The 24,964-nt window shown below is 36.9% G+C and overlaps 1 protein-coding gene across 3 annotated transcripts in view; it reads right to left on the minus strand.

The window, feature by feature from the left end:
• The window catches only part of LOC115298812 (serine/threonine-protein kinase TNNI3K-like), a 275,419-nt gene that overhangs the window by 99,574 nt on the left and 150,881 nt on the right, over window positions 1-24,964 (minus strand). For all 3 annotated transcript variants that reach the window (XM_029947943.1, XM_029947944.1, XM_029947942.1), the window contains 2 exons: window positions 1,127-1,179; window positions 753-805 (listed from right to left, as the gene is read on the minus strand). In XM_029947943.1, coding sequence (XP_029803803.1) covers window positions 753-805; window positions 1,127-1,179 — 106 coding nt within the window. The remainder of the gene's footprint in view (window positions 1-752; window positions 806-1,126; window positions 1,180-24,964) is intronic.

Here is a 24,964-nt window from a genome sequence, read left to right on the forward strand (position 1 = left end):
TTAGAATCCTACCTCTAGTCCAGAAAGAGACAATGAAGGCCTGGACTGAAGTGGAAAATGAGAGGTTGGGATGAACTTAAAACAAGCATGCAAACAAACAGAAAACATGACTAAGTAATGTGTCTGGGGAAGCAGAGAAAGGAAGGAATGGAAAATTACCCTAAGCTTAGGGAGTTCAATAGCACACGTGGTCTAGGAAGAGAAGTTACTTTTTGGGGGGAGGGAGGAGAGTAAAAGAGAGAGCAGGTAATGAATTTAATAGCAGATGTTCTTGAGTACAATTATGCTTGCTCCAGATGTTGTAAGTTATATTTTACTTAAATATCAATGCTTGGTTATATGCCATATTGCCTTACAATGCTAAAGCAGGAAAAAGTTGTTCCTAGATGCTGGTTAACTACAAATTCTATAGTTAGTTACTGATTAAATGTCAACTCCCTCCATGACTTAATAAGAAGATCTAAAAATGAAAGCCAATTAACCATGCCTGCCTTGTACTTATTTCAGTTATATCCGACACAAATTCTGTATTATTTTATCCATCGCATTATATCTAATCTATTTTTCTCGTACAGCCTTGAAAGAGTTCTTCTGAGGGCTTCCTGAAAACAGAAAACAGGAGGAGACGTCATGCTGCCCCTGGGACAGCGACAAGACTTCCAGTTAAAACTGCTCTCATCGCACTTCCTGTCATGCTGAGTTTACACATTTTAATTGTTTCATAATTAAAGGGAACACAAGGAGCGGCAAACCCCAGGTTGATTTGTCATGTTGTCTTCATCCAGAGACTGTAGGAACCTTGATTCTGATGGAAAGAGAAAATGAATTTGTATTAAAGGAAACACCTTTAAAAACAAGTTGAAAATCACAACTAAAATTCTGAAACCCCTAGAAGCCTCTTATTTAAATGGTCACTTCCTTTCTTTTAGCTGCATATATCAAAGAGAAAAGAATTGAAAATAAATGATATATTTTTAAGATTCAGGGTTACTGAAATTTGAATGGCTTAGAAAAGTATAGCTGTCAGTGTGAACTGCTTTTTCAGATTCATCATATAATATGAGGAACCAACTAAGAATGAAGAAAGAAACTGATGCCATTTGGGTATTTTTCATGGAAATCTCACCTCCAAAATCTGCCACCACAGCATGACCGTCCTCATAGAGAAGGATATTGTGACTATAAAAAAAACAAAACAGAACAAAAACAGTAAAAAACAAATAAACAAAAAAACCCAAAAAACCCCCCAGAAAACAAAAACAATCACCGACTTTGAGTAAACTATTTATTTCTGAATCTGACTGGCTCCTTAAGGAAAAGGTTGACAGTCATCATTTGTTTACCCAGATGCTGAAGGAACTGCAAAAGACTGACAGAGATCTTAGGTTAGTGACGCTGATTTTCTTAATTTTGCTAATTCAAAAGGAATATTTACAAAATCATTTTATATCTAACTTTGAAAGTATACAGGGTGTCTCATTTTGGATAATCCTCTAAACTTTTAGGAAAGTCCCATTTGCTGAAGATTAGTTTTTTAGCTCTTGGTGGTTCATTTGCTAATACAATGGCTAATGTCAAAGGCATTGGTGAGTATATGAGAGCCAGATCAAGGGAGTCAGCTTGCTGGCGTGCCAGGCCCCGGGGTAGTTCAAGTCAGACCTGACATAAACATAATAAAAGGACCCTTTGTGGAAAATGTCTTGGCCAATACGTTCTAGCTACAATACCAGGAAGGAGTGTTTTTAAGTCTGATACTAGCTAAACCACTTTTTAAAGTCCTAGGGAGGAAAAGGTTTATACCTTTATAGGTATCCAAAGTTTTTCTAAACCAGAATTCAAGGGAAATTAAGAATGTCCTTCCTTTTCAAAAAGTAAATCAAGGCTGAGACAGCTCCCAAATAGGTCATTCTTTCTCCCACATACTGGTAAAATGAGTTGTGGGGTATCTTATGGATGGATAAGCATATCAGGATCCAAGATCATTTTTGAGTGTTTCTTACGGAATGCCTTTTTTTAATGTTCCTTTCACATTTGGCTTGTAAATGAGTCATTTTAGTATTAGGAGATCGTCCACTGGATTTCTTTTAGTGTCTATAGGTTATACTATATTTATTGTATTTGTTCTGTCCTTAATTGTTTTGCTTTGTGATCAATATAAAGAAAACACTATTATTTTCTAGTCCTGAATAAAACCCAAATAAGATAATGAATTCTTTACATAAATGTTTTTTGGGGCTGACTGGAGCATTATAAGAAATTTGCTTTTGAATTTTCTTAGTATCATTAATGAATTTTATTTCAGCAATATAGACTTAATCCTCTTTTCAACTACCTAAAATCTAGAATATGTTTAAAGCCACTTTGCTTGGAAAAACTCAGTGTAGAAGTAATCAAGGATGTCAAAACAAAACCCCCAAGATGGTCTCTTTAACTTCAAATTTATCAGTTGCAACATGTGATGAGAAGACTGTCATGATAAAGACCCTGATAGAATCAGGAACTCTGGAAGTTCAAGTACTACAAGAGAAATACATCTAATGCAGTACCACCAGATTCTCTGAAGGACTTATGGAAGTTTCAATACCACAATTCTTGGTCTATCAATGATAATGTGTGTTACATTTTAGAATTATCATTAAAACACATACTGAGCATGGATTCCTCAATCACAATACACTTATATGTATAGCATCCTGTCTGTTATTTTATTTTAATGTCAATCAGTTATCTAGAGCAGTGGTTTTTAAAAAACATTTTCAGGAGCATAATCTCAACATATAAAATAGAGTTTTAAATGGAGCTGTTTTGGTTAAATATAGGGAAAGTCTCTCTGTACCACTAATTAAACATTCGCTTTTTCCACAATAGTAGTCATCAAGGCAATAGCTTAAAAACATGGATTTTGAGAAGCTACTAGATAAATTACACTTGTTTAGAATATTTATTCATTTGTTTGCTTAAATTTCTTCCAAAGTAAATATTTTATGTTATTAAGAATGATTATACCAGCCAGCTGGAGTTGGGGTGGAAGGTTTAGCAAAAATTTTACTCTTTTATCAAAGAAATTTAAATGAATTTGGTCAATGGGCCCCCCAGTGCATCACAGTATGAGAAACAGGGTATGTCAGGAATTACATAGGGATTATTTTCCTTGCTGTACCTCCAGCATTTTTAGCACATATATTGCACAGGAGTACTCAATAAACTTTTGTCAGCAAATAAATTAATTTAAAGTAACTGAAAATAGACAGTCATGAGTACTCTTTGAATACCACTCATCCATCTACGGATAAATATTAGAATTCACAGAATCCTACAATTGGAAGAGACATTAGAACTAACTTAGTAAAACTCTCTTATTTCCTAGAGGAGGAGTCCAAAGCTCAGAGCACTTTAGTGTATTAACAGAGATTACACAGTTAAGTACTAACAGTGAAGATGTAGAATCCAGTTCATGTAGGCCATTATCAAGATACTCTGAGAGATGCAAAGTGAAGCAAGTTATAGATTTCATCTTCAAAGAACTTATAATCAGCTGATAAAAATAAAGATGAATGTGGGCTATGTAAGAATTCAGAGAAAATAGAGTAGGTTAAAAAAGGAAATTATCTTTGAAGTGGGCCTTGAGGGACAGTCAGTAAGTCTATAAATATAAATTGGCTAAACGTGGGTTATATACCAAGAAATTTCCTATATACTGGGATATGGTAGATATAGGCAAGGAATTTGTGAGCTTATGTTGTAGTGAGGAAGAAATGAGGCAGAGATGAAGGGAGAAAAGAAGTCCAAGTTGGGGGATGATCTTAGTAAAGGCCAAGAGTTGGGGATGCCTGTAGTTGGTATCAGGAATTACAAGAAGAATATACTTATTAAATTGGAGAGTGCATGCTGGAGAATAATGCAGGAAAATCAAGTGGAGGTGGTGTTGGATTATTACAAGCGAATATGAAAGCTGGGAAGGGAATTCTAGGCTTGATACAAGGAAATAGCACATTTTTATGCATCGGGTACAATGTTCTGAAAGCAGAGAAATTAGCATTTAAGAATAATTTTAGGCCTGGGTACTTAGGACAAAAGTAAAAAATAGGGTGTATCCATCAAAATATCTAAAAGAAGGTGGCTAGATTTTGGGATAGCTTAGATAGAGAGGAAAAAAGGGAACAGAAAACCAAGGATCATTCTTCATCATACCATGAGTTTTCTAGTTTAGAGTTCTTAAGCACAAAGTAATAACATATCCAATTAGAAAGGGGTCTTTCTAAAAATTATATGAACTTTTATGAAAAGGATAGTGGCTGACTTGGGAGGCTGAGACACTTGACTAAAGTCAATGTTGTGCTTGGCAAGACTGGACTCACCAGACAACTACTATGTTTGTCAAACTAAAATGACATGTAACATGAACTCTTGTATTCTTTTTACATTAAAAACATTTTTTTAAGTTTTAATTTATTATTGAGAGACAGAGAGAGACAGAGCGTGAGCATGGGAGGGGTAGAGAGGGGGAGACACAGAATCTGAAGGAGGCTCCAGGCTCTGAGTTGTCAGCCCAGAGCTCGATGGGGGGCTTGAACTTTAAAACCGCAAGATCATGACCTGAGCTGAAGTCAGATGCTTGACCAACTGAGCCACCCAAGTGCCCCTTAAGTTTTTTTTAAATGTTTATTTATTTTTGAGAAACAGAGAGAGAGAGAGAAAGAGAGAGAGAGAGAGAGAGAGAGAGAGAGAGAGAGAGAGAGAGTGAGCTCCATCAGGGGAAGGCCAGAGAGAGAGAGGGAGACACAGAATCTGAAGTGGGTTCCAGGCTCTGAGCTGTCAGCACCGACACTGATGATGGGCTTGAACTCATGGACTGTGAGATCATGACCTGAGCCGAAGTCGGACACCCAACTGACTGAGCCATCCAGGTGCCCCCGAACTCTTGTGTTCTTAACAAACAATAGCAAATTAAACAAAACAAAGGATGCAGTGACAATTTAGGAGCACTGGAAAATGAGAGTTTATAGCAGTAAATGGGGCCAAATGTCAAAAAGGAATCTAAGCAAATAATATCGAAGAACTTTGGGAAGTGCTGCAATAAAAGGGAATTTCCTACTTACTTCAGGATAGTCTTCTGGATTTGTCCACTCCTTTTCTAAATGCTCAGTAATAATGAAAACTAGCCTTTAAAACTACCTCTAAGATTCATCCATTCATGTTTTAGTTAGTGCTGAGTCATACTTCATGGAGAGAGACAGGCAGAAGGTGAAGCTGAAAGAATCTGTGTTATCAGTGACAGCAGAAAGTCTTTGAAGGGGGCTTTGTCATGGGTCAGAGTCACTGGAATTGGGGTTGAGGATTCGTAGGAAAGGGGATGAGCTTGGAGCTGAAGCCAGTCAGGACAATAGAAGTAATGCAATTATTATTTATGATAATTTGAAGAGTTTACCTGAGATTTGTCATGAATGGCAAGTTTTGAGAGGAAGAAGAACAGTAAAAATTGAGGGGCAGTAATAGGGTAGGAGTTAAGAAAAAAGTGAGTAAATATTGGGTGAGAGCCACCTGTGGGCAAACACTGGTGTTTCTGAGATTTTTTTTCTATACCTCATGGAGCCACTGTGTGGTTGGTATTAGTATATCTATCTTATGGATGGAAAACTGAGGACTAGAATGGTCACCTAAGATGACCAGTGTCACAGCTAGTAAGAGGTAGAGAAAGCATTCAAATCTCAGCCTCCAGAGTTTGCCCTTTTTAGGAGAAGCTGACTCCCACATCATCCAGATAGGCCCTGAGGAGCCAGGACTCTTCCAGCTTGATGTCTAGGCAGAAATTCCAGAAAGTCTGTTTGAGTGAAGAAATTGCTAACAATTCCAGCCAGCGCTAAAAATTCCTGTGTTCAATGTATGACTATAAGGTAAAAAGAATGAAGTCAACAAGCTACATGGAAATAAATTTAATATACCTCTGATTACCAAGAACCAGTAGACAAATACTAAACCTTCTTCCCTTCCAGAGTGTGGTTAGTGTGTCATATGTAGGTGAATGAAGCATAACCTTTGAACAGGAAACATGAAATTTGACCTGAGAATTAAGCTAGGTACACAAAGAATATCATCGGGATCAGAAGAGTGAAAGAAAACAAGGTGATTGGAATTCTAAGGCTTTTTACCCACCAGGACACCACCTGGGAGGTTCATTTTTATTTGCTTGCTTTTGTATAAAATTCTGGGAAGAGACAGTCTTCCGTTACACATGAGGCTTTATGGAGCATCTATCTTCATGCACACAACATTGGGTGGAAACATCCCTTTGAATTAGACCCTTTTGATGTGAATTTGGTAGATAAGCAAACCTGTCAGTAATTGATTACTAAATTTAGAATTTAGCCCAACTCCTACCATCTGGGGAAAGAGGTAAAGAGATGAGAAAAGAAGTAAGGGGCAGGAGATGAGAAGAGATAGGTTACACTGAAAGGAAGGAAGGACAACTGTGAACAGATGCTGTAATATACACATCTGTACACATAAGCAGTGAACACACGTACACATACATGCACACTTGCCATTTAAACTCCCTGGAAATATCTTTAAGGATGCCATGTTGTTGGGGAATGCCCTCCAGAAGGCATAGGTTTGGGAAGTTTCAAGAGGTAAAGATCAACAAGCCCTTAACTCTTACAGTAATTTTTGGCATTTCTGATTTAACATTCTTTCCCTACAAATGAGACTATTTTCAATGAAAATTAGCCATATCAGCGAACATGGGATTCAATTAGAGTTCAAACACATTGAGAAGACTCCCTGGTCTGTGGTCAAAGAAGTAGTCACCAGAACCAGAACTGTTCAGTTATCCAAGCAATTAATGCCAGCCCCTCTCTTCTGAAAACCAGTCACAGACTCACTCTGAAACACCGAGTGACACCTAAACAATGAAAATCTCATTGGAATAATATTTTTTCTTTTTTAAATTTTTCAAATTTTATTTAAATCCAAGTTAGTTAACATACAGTGCAGTAATGATTTCAGGAGTAGAATTTAGTGATTTATCACTTATGATAACACCCAATGCTCATCCCAACAAGTAATCACCTTAATGCCCATCATCCATTTAGTCCATCCCCCTACTTCACACCCCTCCAACAACCCTTAGGATGTTTTCTGTATTTAAGACTCTCTTATGGTTTGCCCCTCTCTCTCTATCTCATTTTTTCCTTCCCTTCTCCTATGTTCATATGTTTTGTTTCTTAAATTCCATATATGAGTGAAATCATATATTTATCTTTATCTTACTGACTCTTTTCACTTAGCATAATACATTCTAGTTCCATCCATGTTGTTGAAAATGGCAAGATGTCATTCTTCTTGATTGCTGAGTAATATTCCATTGTATATATGTGTATATATATCACATCTTCTTTATCCATTAACCAGTCAGTGAACATTTGGGCTCTTTGCATACTTTGGCCATTGTTGATAGTGCTGCTATAAACATTGTGATGCATGTACCCCTTGAAATAAGCATTTTTGCATCCTTTGGATAAATACCTAATAGTGCAGTTGCTAGGTCATAGGATAGCTATATTTTTAATTTTTTGAGGAGCCTCCATACTGTTTTCCAGAGTGGTTGTACCACTTTGCATTCTCCCCAGTAGTGCAAAAATGTTTCCCTTTCTCTGCATACACACTAATATCTGTTGTTAATTTTAGCCATTCTGGCAAGTGGGATGTGGTATCTCATTGTCGTTCTGATTTGTATTTTCCTGGTAAGTGAATTTGAGCATCTTTTCATGTTTCTGTTAGCCATCTGGATGTCTTCTTTGGAAAAGTGTCTATCTGTGTCATCTGCCCATTTCCTCACTGGTTATTTGTTTTTTGGGTGTTGAGTTTGAGATGTTCTTTACAGATTTTGGGTACTAACCCTTTATGTGATATTTCATTTGCAAATAACTTTTCCCTTTCTGTCAGTTGCCTTTTAGTTTTATTGATTGCTTCCTTTGCTGTGCAGCTTCATATCTTGATGAGGTCCCAATAGTTCATATTTGCTTTGGTCTCCTTTGCCTCAGGACATACGTCTTGTAAGAAGTTGCTATGGCCAATGTCAAAGAGATGGTAGCCTGTTTTCTCCTCTAGGATTCTGATGCTTTCTGGTCTTACATTTGGATGTTTCATCCACTTTGACTTTATTTTTGTGTATGGTGTAAGACAGTGGTCCAGGTTCATTCTTCTGCATGTCGCTATCCAGTTCTCCTAACACCATTTGCTGAGAAGACTGTCTTTTTTCCATTGGATATTCTTTCCTCCTTTGTCAAAGATTAGTTGGCCATACATTTGTGGGTCCATTTCCAGGTTCTCTATTCTGTTCCATTGGTCAATATGCCTGTTTTTGTGCCAATACAATACTGTCTTAATGATTACAGCTTGAAGTCTGAAACTATGATGCATCCATCTTTGGTTTTCATTTTTAACATTTACTTTGGCTATACAGGGTTTTTTTTTTCTGATTCCATACAAATTTTGGGGTTGTTTGTTCTAGCTCTGTGAAGAATGCTGGTGTGATTTTGATAGGGATTGCATTGAATATGTAGATTGCTTTGGGTAGCATCGACATTTTAACAATATTTGTTTTTTTAATTCATGAGCATGTAATGTTTTCCCATTTCTTTGTGTCTTCTTCAATTTCTTTCATCAGCTTTCTATAGTTTTTAGTGTATAGATATTTTATCTCTTTGGTTAGGTTTGCTCCTAGGTATTTTACGGTTTTTGGTGCACTTGTAAATGGAATTAATTCCTTGATTTCTCTTTCTGCTGCTTCATTATTGGTGTATAGAAATGCCACAGATTTCTGTACATTGATTTTATAGCCTGTGACTTTGCTAAAAACATGTATCAGTTCTAGCATTGTTTCGGTGGAGTATTTTGTATTTTCTACTTAGAGTATCATGTTGTCTGCGAAGAGTGGAGGTTTGGCTTTTTCCTTGCTGATTTGAATGCCTTTTGTTTCTTTTTGATGTCTGATCGCAGAAGCTAGGACTTCTAATACTATGCCAAGCAATGGTGGTGAGAGTGGACATCTCTGTCGTGTTCCTGACCTTATGGGGAAAGCTCTTAGTTTTTCCCCATTGAGGATGATATTAGTGGTGGGTCTTCCATATATGGCCTTTATGATTTTGAGGTATGTTTCTTCTACTTTCTTGAGGTTTTTCTTTTTCTTTTTTTTAAATCAAGAAAGGGTGTTGTATTTTGTCAAGTGCTTTTTATGCATCTATTGTGGGGATCATGCGATTCTTATCCTCTCTTTTATTAATGTGATGTGATTCCAAAAGTCCATATTGTTTGTGTGTCATTTTATTGTGTCAAATGAAGCTCAAGCCCAGAAGCAAGTAGCTTAGCTAATTAGTGCGCCAAATCAACCTTGCAGCATCAGTAGCTCAAAGGGCTTTATTGCTGTCTTTGGTGATCATGCAGTACAGGAGAAATGCCATGCTGGAATGGTGTTCACCAATGTGGATATGTGCATAGGTTTACCCTTCCTGCTGTGAAGGCGTTGTTCTGTGGTAGAATCCACAGTGCCTGATTTTAAAGAGATGACAATCTAATTGGGTATGACATGCAAACTGAAAGGAAGAAACATCACACACAAGCTAGAATGTAAAGTGGCCTTTACTGTCAGACCTAGCAAAGAATATGCTGGATATGAGAATTAATTCTGGGAAAGATCACCAAAGTATAAAGGAAGGTCTTAAGCAACGGGATGAACAGAAAAGGACCTGGAGTCAGAGTATCTGGTTTTTGCTGATACAAGTCATGTGAATTTGGACATTTCGTGTTTTCTCATCTTTAAAAATTTAGAAAAGAATGAAGAACATTAAAAGACAATACATGGAGTTTTGTAAATTCTAAACTGTTAAATAGGTATTGGTTATTATTTAATACACAGAAGATCTAGCTTACAGAGTGTTTGTACAACTTACAAACAATGCCTTTTGTAAACTATACACCCATGTGCTTGTTAGGTAGTAAGGGATGAGTCTTGGAAGCAATACACCTTTCTGAATCAAAACCCACAGGAGAAAGTGACTTCACTATGGAGTATTTCAAATCACTCTTAGCCCTAGAGAGCCTCTTCTCCTTCCATTCTCATTGTCTAGTTCTATAAAACTATTGCTGCTTTGATTGAATGACTGCATTTCACCTAAAGGAATCTTTGTTCCCCTGACTGCATTGATGCTGCAGTATTGGGAGTTGGCTCCAGCTTTGTCTTTTACCATGAAGCAAATGATTTGGGTCAATTGTTTATGTAACAGAACTGAGTATTTATCTCTTTGAAATGTCTGTCCCTTACAGATGACTCCACAATAAAGTTCTTTTAACCTTAGCAATGCATGCACTTAGCAGAATATAAAATATAACAGAGGGCAAAATTTACTTCATCCAATGTGAATACAATCCAAGCTCTGACCTTCAGTTCTCTCTTCCATAGGAACACAGTTCACTTTGAGGAAAGAATAAGCTGTTTTCAATGTAGTGTGTGTGTATTTATATCTTCTAAGTATTTTCTCAAAAATTTTTAAACAAAAGTGAATGGAAGTTAAATTCTGGTGGTTCTTTGTGACTTTTTTTATTTTTTTACTCCAACCTCAGAACTGAGTTAATTTAATGAAGTCATTATGTAAGCATCATGAGTCTTTTCATTTTAATTGCCTATATTGAAAATTTACCTAAAGTGCTCAAATGATTCATAATCAGTTGGTTATGCACTATAGTCCAATACTAATTGTCACTATTAATCAGACTGGCCTGATTATTAGACCATTTTCCAGTTCTGACTTTCTTCCAGAGCCAGACTGAAGTTCATGATGGCCTTAGAAGGATCAAGGTGACTTGCTACTCTGCTACCATTAAGAGTTTTTTTAAAGCCACTTAAAAAAACCACATAAATATTAATTCATTTTTTTTCTGAATTATAGAGCCATGTAATTGCCTGTGTCAGTTGCTACTAACAAACACTAGTTTAAGGGCACCATGGCCAACCTCTCAGTGTCCTGATTTGAAGAGACAACAGCCTCAGAAGTGTAAACCTAATAATGCAACAGCAGTGCTCCCCAGACTTCCTATAAGCCACTGTTTTCTGATAAATGCCTGAAGGTGATTAACTTACATGATTAAAGACACATGGCTATCGGCATGCCTGGAAGCATTCCAAGGGTTAAATCAGTGGAAGCAATTAGGCTTCATTTTCAATCTCATCACACTGTGAAAGTCATTAGTTTACAAACACATCTGCCTGACAAGCAATCATTCAGACCTGATGCTGAGAAGTCCTGGATCTGCCTGCTGCCACATTTTGCCTGCGGTACTCCTTGATGGCCCAGGACTCGTCTTGCTACAGACATCCCTGGAGGGGGTACCACCTTCTTGACTTTCAGCATGGGCAACTACACTGTTCTCTCCTATCAAGTTCCCCTTGAAAGGCCTTCCTAAACCACTGCCAAATGTGGCTCTTTACCTCTAAGTATGTAACCCCCGTGCCCTGAGTTACTTCCAATTTGTTTCAAGTATAATGTAAGGTGCTTCCTAGATCCTTCAAATGCACTACAACTCACATCTATTCCCTTTGGAGCTTTGCACGCTTTCCTAAAAAAATACTTCCAAGTCGTCTAGGTCAGGTCCTTGCAGTCACAGATGTATTGTCACATGCTCTCTCTCTTATGAGATCTTTCTTCCTCTGATTTTATCTTTCTATCTCTGCCTCTTAACACCCTTAGGGAACCAAAAAAGTTCAAAAATTCAGTATCATCATAAGGGATAGCTGTTGGGGATCCTGAGTTCGAGCCCCAGATAATGAGACAGCACATTTGGTTTCAGAGACCTGGTTGATACGTCTTTATTAGGTATGTTATGTGTTGATTGGGCCATCAGCAACCACTTGAGGGTCTCTCAAATTTGGGCTGTACATGGAAACCTGATAACAACGGTATAGTAACATTGGAAATCAGGTACTTTGCTTCATAGCCTAATAAACCCTCCACCTATATTCTTGACATCTTTGTACCTTTGGGCCCAACATAAAGTGTTCCAGAACTCTCACCATAACCAGAAGATTTTCTTGTTTCTGGTAGAAAAGTTGAGGCCTCTGGAACTCTTTTTTGTTTGGATTTTATTTCATCAGGGCACTCCTCCTTGACAAAGACCAAGGGAATCCCAAGTCTAAGTTTTCCTATTAATCCCATTGAAGCTAGTTCTTCATTAAAACTAAGAACTTTAATTTTATTTTTCATGCTGCCAGAAAACAACCCTAGTTAGGCTTCATACATACTGACTTAAGATAGCTTGTATCTACCATTGGTTCTTTAGAAACAGGATACTGGGGAAAACCCACATTAACAGTAAAATACAACCCCAAACTCATTCAGGAATGGTAATATACAGATCTTGAACATAACATAGGTAAGAGAGAAGGAATTTACCAAAGTCCCATGTCATTAACTTCTAAACACTGAAAGCCTAATTTCAGTGAACTTTTGGAAACCATGGAAACAGAACACTCCAATAAATGCAAAGGATTGCAGAACCTTGACTTTTCCTAAAACAAACTTCAGTCTGTCAGTAGAAGTATATTTGAAGGCTTACTTCTAAAGCTACTGGATTTGTCCCATTGCCAGTGGGATTGAAGAGGTGGATTATAAGATTTGTATTGTGGTTAAACCCATTTATTGAGAATAATGTGAAAAAAACTCCATACTCTTCACTTACTATTTGCCCAACACCATGAAATGCGAGTGGAAGAGTGATAATGACTGGATAAATCGAACCACACACACATATGATATTGACTGTGAGGTTTCTATGAGTTAGTGTCCTAGAATCAACAAGCAAGTATAACTTCTGTTTCTAGGTATGGCTATAACTTTTGCTTATTACTTTTAACAGAGTAGAATCTTAGGAGGATGAGGACTCTCAAATTTGCAAACTATAGAATTTGAACTTTACAAAGGAAAACTTGAAAAGTTTTTTTGTGTTTCTGTGTTTTATGTTTTGCCTAGGTTACCTTATTCAGCCCCTAACTGTTCTTATCTCTGCCTCATCTACTTCCTTTCCCCCAGTCTCTGAGAATCTAAGCATGTCTCCATCCTCTGTTAAGTATAGACATACAGATGCTAAGGGTAAGAGTGCTAATAACTTGTACTGAAAAGTGTGCTAGGACTCTCCCCATCCACATTTAAGAAACCAAGTCCAATACTAATTCTTTGGCAATGTGCCTTCTGAGCATAAATACTCAAACACAAAAGGTGTGTTTTAACCTCTATCTCTTCATGATAAAATAAAATCCTGGACACCAATGGGGACAAAGAAACAAGGCCAGAGAGAGAAGAGAATAGGAACACAAATATATAAGTAAGAGAAGAAAATCTCTTGAGTTTGGCATGACAGACACCATTGATATTTTTTGTGCCAAGTTTCCTGTGTAAAGAAAGACCCTGAAGTAGGTGTACATGTGTTGAGCAGAGGAGGACTGAGCTTAAAAATAACAGCTGAGAGGAGAGTTGGGCTTTATCAACAAATAAAGTTTCCTGAATTAAGTAAAGCAGTCTTGGTCTTGGGCAACTCCACAAGAGCAGGCGAGGCGGATCTATCTCTGACAAACAGAAGCTATATTCCTGCAGAGCCTGACCTCAAAAGGAGTGTCTCCTAAATTGAGCCACAAATAAGTGTTTTAAAAAGTATGGCTTCAGGGGAATTTGTTTCCAGTCCTTTGGGAGGCAGGGATTTGTAGGTTCCTCAGGAAAGGAGCCGTTTACCTACTGGACTAATCTGAAGCTATGGCTTTTACCGTGGTATCTCTATCTCGTCTTAGCACAGGGAGACTAAATGCCCATATCTGTGCAAAAGGCCAGGTTAAAAATGTGCTTAGTCCCACATGCCTTCCATCAAGGACACTTTGAAAATTCAAAAGAAACTAACGGGTCTATTTTTTAAAAACTCACTGAACCATTCAGCATCTCTTCAGTTGCCAAGAAGAGGAGCTGTAGGTTTTTTTTCAAGACACTCGATAGTCTAGCCCCCTGGGATAGAAGTATTAGTCACAGAAACACGAGGTATCAACCATGACGGTTTAGGGCTATTTTAATTCTAACCCTTTGTCAACGCTGTGTGATTGTCCCCACAATACCCCCAGCTCCTTTTTCCTTCTCTCCTTCCTTTTGTTCATACTGTCTTCTCCAAATTTGAATTCACTTTCAATTATCCTCTAAATAAATATCCTCATTTTTCAACACCCTGTCCAGTGATTTCTTCTTATCCGGGCTTTCACAGTGCTTGTCTCCAATAAGATTATAAGCTCTGCAGAAGGAAGACCCATGAACCCAGGAAATTATTGGCGATCAATAAAATCTTATTAAATGAAAATATCTTCTTGATACTGGCAAAATTAAGGAAAAGAAAATCTGAGAATGATGGGGGAACTTTCTGGGGAGATTATATTCAGCTGTAACTTTTTCTAAGTTCCATAGAGTGAATTCTGTAGTTACTCAGGGCAAACTGTTGTTTCATACTTTCTATAAAGGTCCAAATTTGTGACTCAGAATAAATTCTCTGAGATGTAACACCTTAATTTTCGCATTTTAGTCTTACTCCAGGCAAATTCTTATCTGTCAGTTTCCTATGTAATCAGCATTTAGCCAACAAATATTTGGTTAATATTTATTTGGCATCTACCACACTGCTGGATATTATGCAGGACAAAGAAAAAGCTTTAGAACAAACCCACCTTTCCAGTAAAGATAAGGAAATGAGCTGAATAAACACTTCTCACTCTATCCCTCTAATCACTGACTGCCATGCATGAGCCTAAAGTTCTATTAATCTCATTTACCCCTTTCCCTCATGCCTTTCCTGACCACCTAAATCCTAGCCCTACTTCAAGAACAAGTTTAAATCTTGCCTTCTTTTTGAAGTTTTACACAAATATTTTAGCTCACACCAATAAATCAGAGACTGAATGCCAATAAGATAGTTTTCAGTTCCATACATTTGGTACTTAGGATATGCTCTCATTTTTTTTCCTTTTTCTCCATATCTCCTATTTCCCCAGAGAGAGTAAAACTATTCTTAAACCAGTTTTTATCCTTTGCTCTCTAGAACTTGGCAAGTTATAGCAGCTCAAGAAACATTACCATTGTGAATAATCAATATGGCTACTGATACAACACCCTGCTTTTTTTCAAAGTAATCCTCTGGACAACATTCTAGTGTTCTCTTTCCCTTTATAGTCAATATTCTTGAAGGGTTTTGTTTTGTTTTTGTTTTTTTTTTTACATTTATTTCTTCTCTGTCTTTACTGGCCAGCTCCTCTTCAATCCACTAGTCTTACCTTTTTTCCTTCCTCTCCAGTAATGAACAGTTCTCCAACATGAACATCTGTGTTGCCAAATGCCATGGATTCCTTAGTCTCAAACCATCTAATCCTGAGTCCTTCTTCTTTCTAACCAAAGCTTACTTCTCTTCTCTTACTGCAGGATATCACCGTGAATCAAGTTACCCACTAAAAACCAGGGAACAATCCTTGATTCTGCCCTGTCTCTTAATCCTCTTATAAAGCCAGTCATCATATCCTACTGATTCTGCTTTTCTAATATGTTCTACATCTGTCCATTTATGCTTCTATGCATTGGGCCCTTATCCCCGTTTGACAAGTCAGTAATCTAAAAACAGGTTTGCTAGTACCCCATTTGTAGAAAAGTACTTCCTATAGGAGATCTTCTTTCAAGCTAGGCATAGTGCTAGGTATTAGGTAATAATAATAAGTAACGCTTATATATTACTATGTGCTAGGTATGGTTCTAAGCAATATACTTTAACCAATTTATGATTAACAATGTCACATAACCCCACGAGGAAGATATAATTATGATATAATTTTATAGATAAGTGGAATTGCAGAAAGGTTAAGTAACTTCCCTAAGGTAACACAGTTAGGTATTTTGAATTTCTCATCTCATTTAGTCCCTACTATAGCTTATTTGGTGATATTAATGTTTCATCTTATACCCGAGGAATTGAGACTGAGAAGCTTAAAATAATTTTCCTAAGGCCACCCATTTGGTAAAAATTTAAGAATTATGATTAGGATCTGCATCTAGTTGGTTTCAAAATTCATTTACTGTCCTCCACACATACTTTGACAGGGCCACACAGAGTGGTTTAAGGAAAGCTAAATTGGAAAGTATGGACTGAATTTCTCATCTGTCACATTAATTTGGGAAGATTTGTGTTGAATATTGTTTTTAATGGAAGCAAAGAGGATGAGTGTTAAAATAATAAAATCTGTAAACTTAAAAGAAAGTAAGTGCAACAAAGAACAAAAAATAATGACTGTGGAGAAAAGGCTGAACACAGAGAGGGAAGGAAAACAGGACCAAATGAAGGAGACAGAAAGGTGGGGGAGTAGAGGCCATAGTGGATCGAATGGGATCTGAAGGAGGAACTAAGCTGAAGCACGGGTTGCCTTGATGGTGTTTAAATCTAATGAGAATGTGTTAATAGTAAATGTGATATGTGACTAACTAGTTCAACAACATGCATATTTTATGATGTTGGCTTTACGTGACTAGGTTATTCAGGAATCTACCGGCTGAAATAAAGCCAAAAGATACCTAGTGATTTTAATCAGGCATTCCAACAGCTACCCAGACTTTGTATGCAGCACGAAAATGACAAATGATTAGTATTCTAAAGAAGTCTATAAGCTATCCAGCAACTTGTGGGTACTTTGTATTCTGCGCTTACCCCATAAGATAGAACATTTTGTTCCTAAAGAATTTAGTGGGGTTTGTGTTTATGTTTTTGATTTTTTTTTTCATTTTGGTTTTGATTTGTGTGTAGTTCTTCTATTTAACTCTGTAATGATGGAAACAGCAGTCACAAATGTAACCCTCATACCTGAATAGTCAAGGAAACAATTGCAAACATCAATCTAGAAGATGATGAAAGTTGGTTAAAGAATGTGGATAGAAAGTGGAAGCGAAATGGGACTGGGAATCAGAACACTTGTGTTCAAATATCAGTTCTGCCATTTAGTCTACTGAGTGACTTTGGGGAAAGAAATTAATTTATTGACCTTGAAATTTCTCGTATTCAGGATTGTGACTTCATAAAATAAAGATTAAATGAAATAATACTTGCAGGAAAAAATTCACATGGCAAATGCCTGACATATAGTGTTTTCTCAATAAAAGAAAGAAGTAAAAGAAATGAAACGCCAGAATCAGAGAATTGATTTCTCAAAAGAAAGATTGAGGAGGACAACACAAACAAATGATAAATTCCTCACAATAATAAATAATAAAAAATACATATATATATATATATATATATATATTATGACACATAAATGGGGATGTGTGAGCAATTTTAAATATTGAACAAAAGAACAAATATCCTTAGGTAGAAATCACCTTAAGGCATTAGGTCTTCTGAAGATGTGCTAACCCTTTATGTTTCTAAAGAGTATAAGTGATTACATATCTCAAATTGGTTAATTTAGCCCTCCCAATTTAAAACCTCTTTCTTAGGAGGAGTATGTTCCTAAGAAGAAGTCATTACACTGAAAAAATTAAAAGCAAAACAACCCACAGCTCTTGTTTCTTCACTGACTTGTATGTTATTCTTGGTGTTTCAGACTTTGCCCAACTGGGAAAGCCTTCAGAAGGTTGCTAGATAGTTTTTGGATGAGGAGGAAATTCCATGTAAGAGTACTTATAGTGGTAATCTACACAGTGGGCCTGGCAAGATCCAACAAATGCCTACTGCTATGACATGACTTATGTTCTTATTCCTGCCAGCTTTTCAGGCATGTCAGTCTTCTTAATCTTAGCAATCAGATTAAGTCATCTCTCCTTTTGAAGTCTCTCCCAATGTCCTCATTTTACAACCATCTTTCTTCCTAGTTTAAACACGTACAGCTATATAGTATAGTAGAAATAACAGCGGGTTTAGAGAAACAAATCTTCAACTCTAGTCCAGTTCTGTCAAGAGTCTTTAAAAAAAATTACTCAAATTATTTTATATCTTAATACATTACCCTAAATTCTCTGATCTTTAAGAACTGTCTTGTCAGTTTATTGTAAGGATTAAACAGTAGGTCTGTAAGATCTTAGTGATTTCAAAGCACTATTAAATATAATTTTTCAGGAGTGCCTGGGTGGCTCAGTCAGTTAAGCATCCAACTCATGATTTTGGCTCAGGTCATGATCTCACTGTTCATGAGATCGAGCCCTGTGTTGGGCTCTGCACTGACAGTGTGGAAACTGCTTGGGATTCTCTCTCTCTCCCTCTTTCTCTACCCCTCCCCTGCTTATGCGTGTGTTCTTTCTCTCTCAAAAATAAACACTTAAAAATTAAAAAAAATAAATGCAACTCTTCATTATTTATGTGTACTGTTGTATCTCCCACTCATTTATAAACATCTTAAAAGCATGGATCATCATTTTCATGTCTTTGAATCTACAGGGATTAGAATTTGGCGAAGTTTTTCATTTTTTACACAGTGGATATTCAATAGATATTATCTATGCTGGCAGTGTTGTAGGGATTGTCAAATATCAGAATGAACATTTAAATGTCATAGGAACTCTTGGGGCACCTGGGTGGCTCGGTCGGTTAAGCCTCCGGCTTCGGCTCAGGTCAGATCTCACATTCGTGGGTTCGAGCCCCGCATCAGGCTCTGTGCTGACAGCTGGCTCAGAGCCTGGAGCCTGCTTCTGGTTCTGTGTCTCCTCTCTCTACCCCTCCCCCTCTCATGCTCTGTCTCTCTCTGTATCAAAAATAAATAAAACATTAAAAAAATAAAAAAATAAATGTCATAGGAACTCTTTAAAAAAATCCCAGTAATTTCTCTCCCATCTAGAAGCTAATAGATAACTGATGATAACCAGAATGGAGGAATAATATGCAAATGATAAGAAAAGGAGTAAAACAAATGAAAATTCTGGACAGTACAAGTAAGAACAAACCATTTTTTCCCTTTTAAGGTGGCATGAAATTTGAAGTCAAAAAATTACTTTCCAAGATTGATGAAAGTCACATTCCCAACTTGAAAGAGGTACTACGTGATAACGTTTCCTCTGACACTTATTACAGCTATTGCTAAGACTGGCATCTGTGGAACGTTACATCGTAATGCCGACGTTGCCTTGTTATAGTTGGAGTGGAGGCATTGCAGTTTGACTGCAGCTGCTTCATGACATGATAAAAAATTCTGAAAGTTGCAATGCTATTTGCAGTGTCCTTTCCTGATAAAGTAATAGTGTGGGAGATATATGTTGGTATTTGATAATTTTGAAAGCTTTGAGAAAGCTACGACAGCTTGGCAAAACATAGCTGGCCAGAAAACTTCTTTGAAGTATTTCTCAAGTCTCGAGCCTGTCCTCACAGGCAAAATGAAAGTCAAGAAAGACACTTCATGGAAGCAAATCCCAGCACCTGCCGCTGGCAGTCTTGCTAGAATTCTTTCTTGTTCTTTTCTCCTTTTGTTTGAGCAATTAGATACATAGAGTGGATTGTGTGCATTCCAAAATGGTTTTTTTCCCAAGCAGCAGTTTTTAAATGTATAAATTTAAACATAGAAAACATCTAGCAAATGTTTATTTGCAGTTTTACTCCTCGAAATATATTAGGGTTTCTTCCATACAATTTCTGGCTTACACAGATTTCTACCTCTCTGGTAGTTACACATGCAAATCTATTTATTCAATCATTTCATACATGTGTGGTAAAGGATCCAAATGTGCATCTCAACACCAAATGCTGGTGAGGATGTGGAGCAATGGGAACTCTTCATTGCTGGTAGGAATGCAAAATGGGACAGACACTTTGGAATATAGTTTGGCAATTTCTTACAAAAGGAAACATAAATCTTACCAAAAGATCCAGCAATCATGCTAAGTATTTAGACAAAGGAGTTCAAAATTATGTCCACACAAAAATATGCACGTGGATGTTTATAGAAGCTTTAGTCACAGATTCTTAATCTTGGAAGAGACCAAAATACTCTTCAGTAGTTGCATGGATAAATAAACTTTGGTGCATCCAGACAATGTAATGATTTCAGTGCCAAAAGGAAATGAGCTATCAAGACATAAAAAGACATGAAGGAAACTTAATTGCATATTACTAAGTGAAAGAAGCCAATCTGAAAAGGCTGAACACTGTATAATTCCAACTATATGACATTCTGGAAAAGGCAAAATTATGGAGATAGTAAAAAGATCACTGGTAGCCAGGATTAGTGGGGAGAAGGAAGGGAGGAATAGACAGAACACAGAGGATTTTTAGGGCAAAAAAAACTACTCTATTTGATACCATAATGATAGATACATGTCATTAAAAATATATTCAAACCTATAGAATGTTTAATACCAAGAATGAACCGTAATGTAAACTATGGACTCTGGGTGATATGATGTGTAATGTAAGTTCATCAACTTTGCCAATGTACCACTCTTGTAGGAAATGTTGACCATATGTGTGTGTTGAGGGGGGCTATTGATGTATTGGGAGAGAGATGGTATATGGGAAATCTCTACCTTCTCGTCAGTTTTGATATGACCTTCAAATTGCTCTTAAAAGTAGCCTTAATTTTTTTAAATGCACACATCTTCTATAATTTTGATTTTTTGTCTTTCTTCTGAATTCATGTCACTTGATTTCATTCTCTCTTTGGATATTTATTATTTTCTCTTTTTATGTATAGCTATTTATGCTATGTTATACCCTTCTAAAATGCAAAATCTTTGAGTACAATATATATCTTAATTACCTTTCTACTTAGCATGGTGCCTGGCATATAGCTATCATTTCAGAAATGTGTACTTAATGAATAAATGAAATAATACTTAGCTTTTGACATTTATTTAAATTTGTTGTGCTACTTCAATAATACCCTATATGGCATATTAAAACATATAAAATTATTATACCAAATATTCTAGCTGATAGTAGAAAACTAGGGAGAAATTTTGCCTGAAAAACAATTGACTGTATCATTTAATACACATCCTGAATATCTAAATTGTAGACACAAGTTATTGGGTACTCTTGAACTTCCTTTTAAAATATCACTCAAAACCCCCAAAACACACATACATATGTTCACACACACACATATCACAAATACATATATTCATGAATTTATACAAGTACTATAATATACACACAGTATACATTACCACAAATCAATGATTTGCTAATCTTTTGAAGGAAACAACCTTTATTGCAGCATGGATAAGACAGTGGTCTGAATGGTGGCTCAAAAAGATACGTACATCTTTTAGTCTCCATATCCTGTGAATATTACCTTATTTGGAAAATAAAGGTCTTTGCAGAGGTGATTAAGATTCTCAAGGTAAGATCATCCTACAAGTTCTAGGTGGGCTCTAAATGCAATGACAAATGTCTTTATAAATAGAGGCAGAAGAGAAGACAGACATACAGAGAAGGTGATATAAAGACAGAGGCAGAAATTGGAATGATGTGTCCAAGAACCACCAGAAGTAGAAGAAGCCAGGGATAGAATTTTCCCTAGAGCCTCTAGAGAGAATGAAACTGCTGACACCTTAATTTTGGACTTCTAGCCTCCAGAACTGTGAGGGAATCAATTTCTGTTGTGTGAAGCCACCATGTTTGTGACAATTTGTCATGGCAGCCATAGGGAACTAATATAGATAGACTAGATAAAAAAATAATCCCCTGCTAACTCATACAGAGAGTTTTAAAACAGAGCAACACCAGAAACCAAGAAAGAATGAGGAGAAGGCACTCAAATTCTCCTTCATGATTATCACCTACCTATTATGTGGGACCATTTAGCCACATCTAAACATATCTTGTTAAAGTATAAAAATGTTTAACCATTAAAGATATCCTACAAGCATCCAAGAAAGAAAAGAAGTTAAACAAAAGGAATAAAAATCATGTTTACTGTAGGTTTTTCCTTGGCAACTTTGCATGACAGAAGGCAATAGAATAACAATGTGTAGCATTCTGGGGGAATAGGATTTTAACTAAACCATTGTACTCCCACTCATTTACTGAACAATTATTTGTTGAAAGGGTACTATATGCTAAGTACTGATAGAGTCACTGAGGATATAACAGTAAGCAAAGCAGATAAAACCTGTTCCTCTCATGAGACTTATATCCAAGGAGGAGAAGATGTACAACAAATAAACAAGTACCTAATATCATATAATGATGAATGTCAAGGAAAGACACAAAATAGAATAAGGTGGAAAGGGAATATGGAGATGGAGATTCTAGTTTTCAAAAGTAGCTCAAGAAGCCCTCTCTGAAAAGACAATCAAAGGCTTGAAGAAAGTCAAAGAGTGAGCCAGACTGATACTGATGCAGTGTCCCAGAGAGAAGCAGTTGCAAGTCGCAGGGCTCTGAGGCAAGAGTGTGCTTGGGAGCTTCAAAAGCAACTACCTGTGGGCCAGATGGAGGGGAAGCCTTTGAGAGATAAAAGTGGAGGGAGCAAGAAGCAAGAGAAGAGGGTGGGGTGAGGATGAAATTCCTGTGAAGGAGAAGAGGAGAGAGGACTGGGGACTTAGAGTCTCAGAAGGCAGCACAGTGGGAAGTCCTCTAGCAAAAACTACCTGTGAAAGAAGTCCACTCCCTGTCGGAACAGGCTTGCTCTAATACCCTGACTATGCGGAGTGATGGCTTGGAGAAGCCGACAGAAAACATGTTCTTGTCTTGAACATGGGGGTGGATCAAGAAGCAGTCAGTTATGCTCCTCACAACAGGTCTGCATGGCACATTTTCATAACTGCCACAACATATAATATTGTATCTGATATCAAAGGAAAGATGGCCCTTCATTTTTTACGTATCTCCTAAGAACTAGAATTATACATCTTCAAGAACTAAATTATTCTCCTGCATAACCACAATGCCATTATTATGCCTCTGAGGTTTTACACTGACACAGTTATACTATCTGGGATACCCTGAGATATCTTTTAAACATTCAAGTGGAGATAACCAGTAGGCAGTTAATGATAAGTTTCTGCAGTTCAGTGGAGAGTAAAAAAGTTAGAGACAACCAAACCAAGCTTTTATTAATATCTAAAAGTTATGAGAGGAAATTATCAAGATAGTCAAAGTCTCAATTTATACATATATCATGAGGTCTTACACAAAGATATTCTCTAGAAGAAATGAATGGAAAATAAAAGACAGAAATGAAGAAATTGTAGCATCATAGAACTCCAGAGAACATTACTACCAGCAAAATGTATAGGTTTCTATCAAGTGAGAGTGGTGATATAGCAAAATTATATTGCAAGAGTGAAAATTATTCTTGAAAGACAAGATCTTTAATAAGAATAAGAAAAATGTATTAATAAAAAATCCATGTATCTAATTTCAGATCATATTAGAAAATATTAAACAGTGGGAAATAAAAGCATATTAAAGTCTTTGCTTTCAACCAAGTGATTCCAAAGTTTTGATATGTTTCTTGGATTTAACTCTATAAGTTATCTTATCACAACTGTACCTACTAATTTAAGGCCTCTATCTCCTGGAAAAAAACTAATTTAATAATTTCTAGGATGCTCAGAACTACTGTATTACACATGCTAACAAATACTTCCTTTCAGTTGCTGTATGCCAGTTCAACAGTCTCTTTCAGTTCTGCTCATTAGTCTCCATTATTAGCACAGCCCTTACAGGTCACCATCCCAAGGTCTCTTTTGGTGGTACCCATCACGGCATCCAAGGTGATTATCACCAGAGGTTGCTGCATGTCCATGAACTGAAATGCTGACTCCACTCTCTGAATTCCTCTGGTCTTTAAATTCTAGTGCTATACTTTGCTTCCTGTCAAAGCAGAAAAAATTCCCTCTCCTCAATTATGTGCGATATTTGAACATTTGAGAACCAGACAATACTGCTGTGAAAAGAGTAACTGTGACTCTTAAGATACAGCCACTTCTGCCAAAAATTCTAGAACTGAGACTCCTAGGAGGGTTCTGAGGCCAGGCTGAGCCCGGGCTATGCTAAAAGTTTTCTCCTTTCTATACGGGTGACTTTTTTTGGGCTTCTGCTGTCCATGGAACTCCGTGTGGTAACCATCTAAAGCACAGTTTCTCCCTCTCTCTCTTCTCTCTTTTTTAATGTTTATTTATTTTTGAGAGAGAAAAAGCACAAGTAGGGGAGGGGCAGAGGGACACAGGATCTGAAACCGGCTCTGCAGCTGACAGCAGCAAGCTCCCTGTGGGGGTTGAACTCCTTAATGGTGAGATCATGACCTGAGCAGAAGTTGGACACTCAGTAGACTAAGCCAGCCAGACGTCCCAGCAGTTTCTCTTGAAAAGAAAACTGAAGATGGCTGCACATCAGTAGTCATAGCTTGGCTAGAGCTAGGAATCCCATCTCCTTTATGAAAAACAGAGGAAAAAAAGGTTCAATAATGGTGTATAAGAATATAAAGATGACCATAATCCAGAACCAAGAACAGAATGTGTGTTGCTCAAATCACTGGAGAAAAAAGAAAACTAAGGAATATTTAGTCTATATATAAAAGACACAAGGAAATAACAAAGAAATTAAAAAATGGTAAAATAGAAAAAGCATAAAAACCAGAAAGCAGTAAAACCTGATATAAGTCTAATAATAAATGTCATTGTAGTTAAGATCAGTATTAAAAGATAAATATTTTTACAGAAAGATTCTGTTAAAAGATTTACCAGATAAATAAGCAAAAACAATGAAATAAGGGACAGTAAACATAAAAAAATACACTGTATTAAGCAATCTACATTCACAAATATACATGCAGTAAGACAAGACAACCCACATGACTACATGGTTTGTGAGTGAGTGAGAAGGGATGCATAGAAAATACAGCAGCGTAAGAAAAGCTGAAGGGGCAAGAGTTACTACCTGATCTAGGATGTCAGGAGAGGCCTCACTGAGGAGGTGCTAT

This window comes from Suricata suricatta, chromosome 8, assembly GCF_006229205.1.
Source record: "Suricata suricatta isolate VVHF042 chromosome 8, meerkat_22Aug2017_6uvM2_HiC, whole genome shotgun sequence".
In the NCBI taxonomy this organism is placed as follows: Eukaryota; Metazoa; Chordata; class Mammalia; order Carnivora; family Herpestidae; genus Suricata; species Suricata suricatta.